This window comes from Poecilia mexicana, unplaced genomic scaffold, assembly GCF_051168715.1.
Source record: "Poecilia mexicana isolate PSO_F unplaced genomic scaffold, ASM5116871v1 scaffold_17, whole genome shotgun sequence".
Classification (NCBI taxonomy): Eukaryota; Metazoa; Chordata; class Actinopteri; order Cyprinodontiformes; family Poeciliidae; genus Poecilia; species Poecilia mexicana.
The window spans coordinates 10,261,219-10,272,189 of NW_028263386.1; the positions used below are offsets into that span (position 1 = coordinate 10,261,219).

Here is a 10,971-nt window from a genome sequence, read left to right on the forward strand (position 1 = left end):
AAAAAAAAACATACAGCTTTGGTCAGGAGCTTTCTGAGGCAAGAAAGCATTCTCTTTGATCGGGAACTATAAACCCTTCTTTCTGCTCGCTCTCTCTTCTGTCTGAAATGACAAAAGATTGTTTGAGGTCGATGATGACAGAACCTTCTCTGTCGTGACCAGGAGTTTCCACTTCAGCGTAGGATGGCCGACCGGAGCCCCGTCTGAACTTCAGGATTGGCCAGTGGGTTGGACGTCTCTGTGGAGGATTTAAAATGATGGTAGACTATTAAAAAAAAACTGATTGAGTTGGAGGTGATTTGATTTGTTATTTTTAAAAAAGCATTTTTTGATAGCACTAGAGGAAGTGATGCATAAAAACACTTTTGTTCAGCCTGATGTTGAACAAAAAGCATTATTAATAAAGTAATATTGTGGTTTGATGCTTGAGAAGTAAACTGGAATATTCTCGACATTATCAGAAGAAGTAAAAGACATTACTGTCGAAATAAATTTTGTAATTTTTTTTTTTTAAAGATTTTGGTGCTTAATGACAAAAACATTTTTGGGGAGCCACACTGACCTCCATGAAGAAAACACTGGCGCTGGAGGTGGGGTGGCTGTACATGTAGATCGATGTGAGAACAGCTGCCAGCAGTATTATCATCGCTATGACGACGCCTGCCAGGAGGCTTGCTTGCATCGCTTTCTCGCTCTCCTCTATCCTCTCAATATTTCCATCTGTGGAGAAGACATTCAAATTGCTTATGAATTAAATGTTTTTTTTGTTTTGTTTTTTTTTTACAAAGTTTAATGTTATCACATAAAAATATCCTGTCAGGTACATCTAAAACCGTACCATGTTATACAAATGTGGGAAGATGAAAAATGTTCTGTGCAGGGCTTTCAATAAGACGTCTGAGATTCGTCAAGAACGTAGCTGCAGCAACACCAAGTCAGCCGAAATATTCTGTGCACTCTTTAAAAAATGTAAATAAGAGCCATATTCACACAGAGGTCAGTGTGTAGCTATCCCTGATGATAAAGGTGCAGAAAATTCCCATGTTTAGACGAAAACTGCAAAATGATTTAAACTGTTCTGTATTTTCAGAGATTTGGATGATATTTTCAAGAAATATCTGAAGTTTACCATTTGCAGATGTGTTGGCTGGTGGCTGTTCACTTGATTTGTCCCTCCTGCCAGATCTGCTGCGTGATAAAAGCTCATTGGTGGTGGATGTTTTGCTCGCGGGGGTGGGCGTCATGTTTAAGGTCCTCTGCTGCTTTGAAGTGGATGTAGAAGGAAACGACACGAGCCGTGATGTTCCATTTTTGACGTTCGTCATTGGGAGACATCGTGGATCCCGCCTCTTTAACAACACAGAGTCGCTGCAATTAAACTGGGGAATAGATAATGCTAAGGTCCGACTGAGATCAATTTTCTGTTACTAACTAAAAGGCAAAAATGTGAAGAACCTCCTCTAGGCAGCCGAGGTCAACCCACTCCTGACGATTTCTGTCAAAGCCACTGGAGCATCTGAGGAAGGAAGAAGTGGCTCTGTTATGTGGCTGGAAACACAAAATGTCATTCACAGCAATATATTTTGTAGGATATTAGTAATTATCTGTTTACACTTTTGGAGCCTGAATTAGAAGGTTTTGGAGTAACAAGTCCAAAAAAATGTTGGAAGCCCAGCAAATCTTTTTTTACTCTTCCTTTATATGGGTGATTCTTGAACACGAAATATCATTCATGTTGTGAATTCCTTCAGCTAAATATGTCTCCAAGATCTACTAGTGGAAACATGTTTTAAAAATTATATTAAAATATATCTGAGGGATGCATATTTTCCCTTTTCAGTTCTCTTTGATTTTTTTTTCCCCCAAGTTACCTCTGTAGTCGACTGCACCAGCTGCAGTCAAACCCAATCTGAGAGGTGACACATGGGCCGCAGCTGGAGAACTGCAGACATGCTGAGAATAAAGATACAACAGAGACGTATAAAACGCAAGAAAAGCTTTAAACCAGAAAATACCACATGAATGTTACTTACTTGGGAGGGGGAGCAGTTCCACTGCGGTGGAGCTGCAGATTTTGGACTTTGGGATGTTTATTCTATGATACTCATAGATGGTTCTCCGACGCACATCTAAGGTGTGTTAAAAAGAAAAAAAAACATATTTTTAATAAAATAATAACTGTAGTAATAATGCCTTAAATAAAACAATTAAAGGGAGTTAGTTCACAAAGCAGTGCACAAAAGGATAAAAGGACGACAAAATTATGAATTTTTCCAGCTAAATTATTCAATACTTTTTATGTCAATATGAACAAACAGATATTTGTAAGTTGCATTGGTTTGAGTTCCCTTTAAAGAAACAAATCAGTCTTACTGTGAATCTGTTCGATGTTATGAAGCACCACGAACGCATCCGACAGGCCCACTTTGACAGGATGGTTCTCAGTACTGATGTCATTGACGGCGACGGGAATCTAAATGCACAAAACTTTTATAAATATACGTTCTTCAGAGTGAAAAGAAGGTAAAAACAAAATAGAAGAACACGTCACCTCTTTGTAGGCAAAAACAATCCGTCCATCACTGTGCAAAGTGGCCTGGAAGGTGAAAGTTCCCAGACTGGTGTCCCGGAGCTGGACTCGGTTCCACTGAACGACCAGCGCAGTTCCTGAAGAGTGGACATAAACACAGGGTGAGGCCAATGAGAACATTAAGTTCAATAATCCACTAATAACATTATGGTGAATGTCTAAATGTCACCTACCATTGTCATAATATAACACAGTGGGGTTTTTGGACAAGCTGGGGTCAAAATTGGCCATCAAGGGAGCAATGTACTGAGTGGCTGTGAGCATCTGATGGATTACAGCTCCAGTGTAAATGAAACCTGGAAGAAGAAGTTGGACCTGAGCCACTGGGAGAAATTCATTATAATCTACGATCAAGCCAAAAATGCACTTGGGTTCAACATAGTCTTTTAAATGTGAAAACATGTTTGTTCTGTTGATATTAACATTTTGGAAAAGCCAAGCCAGAGTCTTAACCTAAACCTGACAGAGAATCTGTTAAAGAAGTAAAAAAATTAGGGTGATGGTAGCCCTTCAACTCCAAGGACCTGGAACCCCTAATGAGATATAAATACTTCAATACTTCTGCAAATGTTGCTCTACTCCAACATGTTAAGAAACTTTAATAATAAAACATCATTTGAGGCACAACATTTAAGGGACAAAAATGTCAATAATGACTTGACTCACCTCCAGTAGCAACTGTGATTTCTTTCAGTGGGTGACCATAAAAAGGAAAGATGAATGAAAGATTCACTCTCTGAAACGCAAAGTGTAAAATTATTGATTATATTCTCATAGGACGTGAAGAAACAAAGAGCAGAAACACAGAACTCTCATTTTGGTTCAAAATCTGAAAATTAATTTTAAAACAAATATCTACTGAGTACATCTTTATCTGTATCTGAAGTTGAAATTTTGAGTTGGGGGTTAGCCGTATTTAAATAGTGTGGTTAGAAAAAAAAAGAGTGCCTTATGAAAACAAATCAAATGTACAAGATGTTCAGTGTTTGAAACAAGATTCCTAAACCCTATCAGACTGCCCTCTGCTGGTCGTTACAAAAAATATTCTGGCTTCAATTTTCAGAAGTTGAAAACGTCCATTTCACATGATGTTTAAGTGTTTTATACTAAATATTAGAAGGTTATAAATATTTGATGATCTCATACCTCTGCTTGTATGTGTGAGCTGGACAGAAACTGGAGGACTCTCCACTTTTCCCCGTCTGTCTGGCCGACATTCACCCAAAGGTTTTGGCTTAGCGCATCTCCTGGACCGTAGATTTTAGACGTATAGTAGACATGGTCAACATCCTACAACATCATACAGCTGAATTAATTTGTGTTGCCTCTCCTCCTCAAACAATTCTTTAATAGCGAATAGAAAATTCTATATTTTTATTCATTTAATCAATCTAGTTAAGAGACGCCTAAACGCAAACATGAACAACATGTATCAATACATATCAGATTAGCAAAGAAAACATTTTAGATTCTACTTTTAGGATTACCAAAATTACTTATGTCTGCTAAATAACATTGTAATATATTTTCTTTACGTACTTTAGATTCTGAAAAGTTCACAAACACTAAGATTACTTTAAGCCCATTTTGAACGCTCAGACAAGTGTTTTTTTCCATGGCACATATGAACAAAAAGAAAAAAAAGTCATAATTTAAAGTGACTGGGTAAACTTTTCTGTGAGTGCATTTGCAAAAGCAAATTATAAAAATTAAGATGTGGTTCAAGATTTTTGTATGCAGGTTTAAAAGGAACCTCAATACTCAACGAAGGCTCAGTATAGTTTACTTGCTTTTTAAAAATCCATCTGTAAAACAATCTTACAACAATATGGGTGGAATTGTCCTTTTCCTCCTCTGCCAGCAGTTGAGAAACAGGCTTGTGTCGGTCGCTATAGCGCTTATCTGGAGCTAAAACAGGGTCGCTAGATCTTTGGTGTCTGTTCTGGAGATCGTGTGGGACTGCATGCAGTCGTCCCTCTGCGTGTGACAGAGAAGAGAGAAACATTCCTCAGAGTTGTTGGTCCATATCTGCATAATGGCACAATGCCGTTGCTTTAGATTTGATGGCAACATGATGCAAATATTCTTTTTCATCACATTCCAGAGATGCTTTTAGATGCTTTTAGAGTGGAGTGAACTAGTTGTTATGTTCAAAATACCAGTCTGAGACAACTTGGAGCATGATGACATATTATTCTTCTGGGATTAGCCTTTAGCAAATGGATCTACCGTGCAAAGGGATAAATGTGGTCAGCTTGAATGCTCCAGTTTGACACTTGAACATTGCTCAAATTGCATAAAAAGAGACAAAAGCAAGCAAATACAATATCCCGCACACCATTGCACAATCACCAGTTTGACTGAGACGTGACGTACACATTGCAAGTCCAATCCCCTCCATCACGGACATAAACAGTTCCCCAGCAGGTGCCATGTGGTAAACATCCTTCACCGTTCCTCCCCACCGGTAACAAGCATGCATCCTATCTTTTCTCTTCACAGTGGACAGTGAAGACATGCTTCACATTCTTCACACCAGCAGATCCAGGACCAGGCATGTGAGGCAAGTAAATGGTGGGTGTTGTGTCTATATATCTGTCACACTGTGGTCCAAGTTCTATAAGCACCCGTCTGTGTCCAAGTGTGGCCAGGGCAGTGCTGTCATGCCAAACGATCTGCATGAACAGCAGCGGGGATCTGGAGACGGAGTATTTGTACCGGAGGAAAAGAATAATGAGTGCTGATGTGTTGACCTTGTTTTTTGAGTTGTCTCAAAAAAAAAGGTAGAAGACATTCGCACAACTGACATAAACAGATTATTAAAGTTGATTCAAATTTGGTTTATTTTCCCTTAGTGTTTTTTCCAGTTACTTAAATTTCGGAACTTAACACTGTACATTTATTCTCCATTTCAACAAACGGAAAATAAGCAAACAGGAAACTGACAGTTTCTAAGATCCTCACCAACTGTGCATTTCTGTGGGATTTTTATTATGATTAAAAGTGATAACTGATATATGATCAAACACACTAAATATTTCAGTAAAGAATATTTGAAAATGTCCCTTCATCTTACAGAAAAATAATTCAGAATTTTAACACTGGCGTCAAACAATGGGACCAAAATCCATAAAGTTTATTATGGTGCCAAGAATTGTTATTAAGCTGTAAAAAAACTGTTGTGGATAGAGCTTCATATTTTCTGAAGAATTGAGACTTAGCTTTAGATCACAACTGTGTTACATCTGTTGACAGTCTAATCACTGCAGTCATAAATGAATAGTTTCATAACAAAGAAGCAAACAGTATCACAGGTAGAGAGAAGTGCCATTATTCAATACCATGAGAAAACAGCAAATGATAATAATATAATAGAAATACTATACGCAGAGGTGGAAAGAAAGCAACGTCTTTTAATACGAGGCAGCGCTGATTATTTGATTATCTGATTATTTTGACAGTAAATATGTTCATCCATGAAAGTTAAAATTCATTTAAAAAATAGTTTTCTAAACCAGGATATGGTTTTTGACAGTGTGTTTTAAAGCAATCAACATATATTTTTTTTAGTTGTGAACATATGACAAACAATATCACCCAGAAAATTAAGCATTACTGAATATGTAAGCGTGAGACTTACCAAAAGGCAATTCTTTGAAACGTGTTTGAATCTGTTGAACAAGGATCAGACTTGTGATTAGATGAACTGCGGTGAACGTCGCCATTCTTTCATTTAGATTCTGCCGCAAATGAAATCATAAATCCTCCAACTGCTGTGCCATAAAGGAGATATCTACATTTCAAGAAAAACAAAACAAAACAAACAAAAAAAAACGTGTAAATACTTGATGAAAACACTGCGCGATGCTAAGTTAATTACCTCAATATTTTACAAGGACATTTTGTCATTAAAAATAGCGCTAATTTTGAGCACTAGCTTGTCATCAGACCGAATGTGCGCCGGACTACTTTTTGATTATGTGATGCCGATGTCCAGACTCCAAATCCGTGCAAACGTGGCGTTCAGGTGGTGTGGGAATTCTTAGAAAATGTTACTTTAGCTTTACTTGAATTTTTTGATCCCTCCAGGGTAATCGAGTTGCTGTTTCAAATATCACATTCTTTAATTTTCCAAAAGGTGCTTCAAATGACTTGTTCTGATATATTTATTCAGAACCATTTTATTTCCATATATTTCTCAACACTGTTCTCGTTTCAGGTACTCAGTTTTTATCCCAAAGTTTGTTTTTTCTTGTGGACAATTTGGACAGATCTGGAGCAACCATTTGGCATACAAAGTAGCCAGAGTTCTTATATTTATCACAATGATATACTTACTAACTGCTAACTAACTTCTTCAAACGATGGCGATTAAAACAAAATCTAAGCTCCATAATACCACAATACAAACCCTCTCTCCTTTTCTCTCGAGAAGCCGATTCTGCTGATAGACAAAAATGTTCAGAACAATTGAAGAAAAATTAACTATTGACGTCAAATACCACTTGCCTTCAACTACACTTTAATAAGCTAACAGGACTATTTAGAGTACCGTGGTAAAATGTCTGGAATACAGTTGCAAAAACTTTTTCACTATATCATTTAATTAAAAAGTGAATCAAGATTGAGTACAATCCAGTGTAATATATCTAAAGTATTCATTTGCTGTAGCTCAGGAAACCCAAACTTTAGCTTTTCAAAAGTAAATAAAACTGTGAGCCACAACCCCCTGTTCACACTAGCAGATGGTTGCTCGTACAGCTAGGTTCTGCTGCAGGTTTCTTCCAGTTAAAGGGGAGTTTTTCCTCCCCACTGTCACTAAATGCATGCTCGCTATGAGGGATAAGATGTAAAGTCAACGACGTGCTTGTCCAGGAGCAAATGCTGCAAGTCAATGACTTGATGCAATCTGCTGGGTATCCTTAGAAACTTTTTAAACTTTGAATAATTAAGCATACATCACTTTGGTTATTTGATTAAATACATGACAAGGAAGCATTATACAGTTTTCTGATTTTAATCAGACTTAATGGGTTACACTGAAAAGGAAAAGAGCATTGCAAAATAAAAAAAAAACCCAAAAAGAAAGTGTTTTCACTGTGGCTTAACACAAGGACACTTTGGGTCAAAACAGACTTGACATGTTTAAAAACCATCTGAATATTTGTTAAACTGGGGGAAAAAAATGACACAAAAGGCAACCACTTTAATCACAAGCTCTTAGTGAGAGTTAATCCTTATTGATTCATTACTTTAATGTGCAAAATAAAGTCACAATCTACTGCAAAGGAAAAAAAAAGAAAGAAAACCACACTTCACTAAAGGTGATAAGGTCAGTTTAACATCACCCTACTTTTTAATGTACAGGGGAAAAAAATCACATGTGGAAAAAACACCGCTTGGACTTTCTCAACCATGTGCTTTTAGTTTATTTGATTAAATGTGAATGAATGAATTAAAATAATATATAAATATTCAGGCTTCCGGAAACCAGTCAAATTCTGTTAATCGGTTGTTTCAAGCACACTGATGAATAAATTTAAATAGGAGGAGCAGAATATATTTCTTAGGCTTTATGATCAAATATGAAATATCATAATATTAAGCTGATAAAATCCTGTTGACTAAGCTGTGCAAGACAACTGTTACATTCCCAATGTGTGTTTTTAACAAGGAAGATGCCCAAAAACAAATGCGAACATGGTCCAAGTTATCAGTACTGCATCATTTCCGTTACCGTTATATTTACTTTGAAAAACAGGGAATGTCAATATCATTTGGCTTTAAGAAGAAAAAAATAATAATAATGAAGCCAGATTGATCCAATGTTCACTTCAAGTTCATGGGCCTGAGAATTAGATTAGCACCAATATAGCACAGTTGTCATTAGCATGGTGGTTATTGTGTGAGAATAGGCTTCTGATTCCATATTTCTAACAAAGCTTTATACAAGTACAGTTCAGTTACCATTTCACCAAAGAACCATTTGTGAAAAATGTGGACAGAAAAGAAAAACAAGTTCCCAAAAAACAATACTCTGGAATAGCTTTCAGTGTAAAAACTCAGCATTTCAGGAGCTCAACCTCAAAGATGAGGGTAGAGTTTGCAGGGATGATGGGTGGATAGCCTCTGCTTCCATAAGCGTAATCCGGAGAGCAGGTCAGCTTGGCCAACTGGCCAAGGCTCATCTGTGGAGGTAGTGGAAATAGAGATGGTGTAAAATCTTTAGTAAGAATATCCCTCATATGTTAACCTAAATAATAAGTCAGTCGAAAACATATTTGTTTGACCATTAAGTGCATCCTGGCTCCTTCTCAAGCTTACATTTTCATTTTGATTTTTTTCTTGACTTTTCAATATGTAACAAAAACAGAGGTAAGATTACCAACTGGCTTGAAATATCAACTATATTAAAAATTAGGAGATAAATAAGAGATCGGAGTAATTTTGAGACACAAATATCTTCTTTGATAGCCAAAAGTCTCAGTTTCCCATACGCTAATAAAATCCAAAAACAGAAAGACCACTACATCACAGGCTAATCAGGTTTTTGACACTCATTCTGATATACATCAATATCTTTTCAGCATTTCTATTTCTTCGTACCTGAGCTACACCTTCATCCCAGCCGCGGATAACTTCACCAGCTCCCAGTTTAAACGTGAAGGGCTCTCCTCGGTCCCTTGAGGAGTCAAATTTCTTCCCGTTTGTCAGCGTGCCTGTTAAAAGAAAGAAAAAAAAACTACAATATACTGTCTAATATTTATATAAGACCAAGCTAAAACGATAGAAAATTTCATTTCGACGTTAACGACATCGACACGCCTGCATTAAACATGAAGGTGCTGTCAGTGAATGGTTAGCATACGTAGCACATGCAGAGGAAAAAATTAGATTATGCTCTTTCTAGGCTTCGTTTTAGTGCTCGAATTAATTACAATTGTGTAATAACCAGGAAGCTACTTCTGAATGCCGGAATATTAGAAAAATCTTATATAATTTTCAGACAAGTGTCGGGCCATCCGCCCCCGTGTTTCCAGGCTATGTGCTGAGCTAAGCTAAGCTAAGCTAAGCTAGCTGGACCATTAGCTTGTTATTAGTCTCAGTTTCTCTGCTTATACTCAGAGAATATTTCCGTTTGGTGGTATGATTGCCACTTGATATAACTGTGTATCATATTCAAAGTGAAGAGTCGTTTTTTTTAATCTTTTGAGCAACGAAACAAGGCTCACCAACGTAGTGCACGGCGACCGTGCTCCCTTTCTTCGGAAAAGTCCTTCCTGCAAATAAAAGCCCACATTTTATTCCAATGCGGGACCAACTGAAAATCAGATGCTATCCTGAAAACAAATCGACATGAAAATATTTACCGTCTCCGGGTCTAATAGTCTCGACATCAACTCCCATTGTTCTCTCGATGCAGTCTTTCCTTTTCCAGGAGAACGGTGTGTCCGTGTCTTCAATGAAGGGCGGAGTTTAACTTGTCATGTCACGTGGTTTACAGGCGCGCCTTGTGTGGCAATATTATCCCGTCAAAATGTAGTTTTTTGGCAACACTTTATTTGAAGGGGTGTGCATAAGACGGCCATGACACCGTCATAAACATGACATAACATCTGTCATGAACATAAAGAAGTCTTTATGAATGTTTATGACAGTTGTCATGAAGTGTCATTCGGTAACTAATGACACTTTTAATGCAAAGTTGCTCTAAAAGTTGCATTAAAAGTCCATTAAAAGTCCGTTAAAAGTGCCAAGACTTTTAATGCAACGTTTAGGGCAACTTTGCATTAAAAGTGTCATTAGTTACTGAATGACACTTCATGACAACAGTCATAAACATTCATAAAGACTTCTTTATGTTCATGACAGGTGTTAAGTCATGTGCATGTATGACAGTGTCATGTCAGTCTTATGCACACCCCTTCAAATAAAGTATTACCAGTTTTTTCTCTTTCTTTCCTTCTTATAGGAACTAGGAGTAGTGACTGAAAGCTCATTGATCTAAAGGATTTTATGGTGCATTTGTATCCTAAAGAAAAATATAAAACTTCAGATATCTCACAAACGAGATATTAACATGCATGTAAAGCCTTTCAAAAACCTTATATTGAAGCAGAAAGACTTTCAGTAATCTGACTAGTAAAGACATTATTGCGAGGGAATTTAAAAGTATACTTTTGGGAGGTAAGGCAAAAGAAAAAAAATCCCTGTCTGTGATTATTGCCTTTTTTTTGTATCTGATCGTCCTCAAGGGATTTCTGTAATTTACCACAAGATGCCGCCCTTCTTCTGTCGTGTTAAACCAGAGTTGAGCACAATACAACAGCTTACAAGACTGTGCTGTGTATTACCCAGCAACACCGACAAACTTGACTTCA

At 37.2% G+C, this 10,971-nt stretch overlaps 2 protein-coding genes across 2 annotated transcripts; both read right to left on the reverse strand.

Moving 5' to 3' along the window:
* Positions 1 to 22: 22 nt before the first annotated feature.
* Positions 23 to 7,443, reverse strand: plxdc2a (plexin domain containing 2a). Its single transcript, XM_088014497.1, has 13 exons — positions 6,231 to 7,443; positions 4,413 to 4,567; positions 3,737 to 3,880; positions 3,257 to 3,326; positions 2,764 to 2,886; positions 2,552 to 2,667; positions 2,374 to 2,473; positions 2,034 to 2,129; positions 1,872 to 1,953; positions 1,456 to 1,516; positions 1,130 to 1,349; positions 563 to 720; positions 23 to 238 (listed from the first exon to the last, which is right to left on the reverse strand). Exons 1-13 carry the CDS (start codon positions 6,313 to 6,315, stop codon positions 23 to 25), a joined length of 1,626 nt encoding a protein of 541 aa, XP_087870623.1. The 5' UTR covers positions 6,316 to 7,443.
* Positions 7,444 to 7,588: 145 nt separating this feature from the next.
* Positions 7,589 to 10,094, reverse strand: LOC106906961 (peptidyl-prolyl cis-trans isomerase FKBP1A-like). The gene is made up of 4 exons (XM_014972447.2): positions 9,961 to 10,094; positions 9,823 to 9,870; positions 9,197 to 9,309; positions 7,589 to 8,778 (listed from the first exon to the last, which is right to left on the reverse strand). Exons 1-4 carry the CDS (start codon positions 9,995 to 9,997, stop codon positions 8,653 to 8,655), a joined length of 324 nt encoding a protein of 107 aa, XP_014827933.1. The 5' UTR covers positions 9,998 to 10,094; the 3' UTR covers positions 7,589 to 8,652.
* Between the last annotated feature and the right edge of the window lie 877 nt (positions 10,095 to 10,971).

Coding starts and splice junctions, on each gene's coding strand:
- plxdc2a (XM_088014497.1), bottom strand. CDS start 6,315: ATGGCGACGTTCACCGCAGTTCATCTAATCACAAGTCTGATCCTTGTT. Junction 2,887..3,256: donor AATCACAGTTGCTACTGGAG/GTGAGTCAAGTC, acceptor TTCTTCTTCCAG/GTTTCATTTACACTGGAGCT. Junction 2,130..2,373: donor TAACATCGAACAGATTCACA/GTAAGACTGATT, acceptor AACACACCTTAG/ATGTGCGTCGGAGAACCATC.
- LOC106906961 (XM_014972447.2), bottom strand. CDS start 9,997: ATGGGAGTTGATGTCGAGACTATTAGACCCGGAGACG. Junction 9,310..9,822: donor GGTCGCCGTGCACTACGTTG/GTGAGCCTTGTT, acceptor TTCTTTTAACAG/GCACGCTGACAAACGGGAAG. Junction 8,779..9,196: donor GGGATGAAGGTGTAGCTCAG/GTACGAAGAAAT, acceptor CTACCTCCACAG/ATGAGCCTTGGCCAGTTGGC.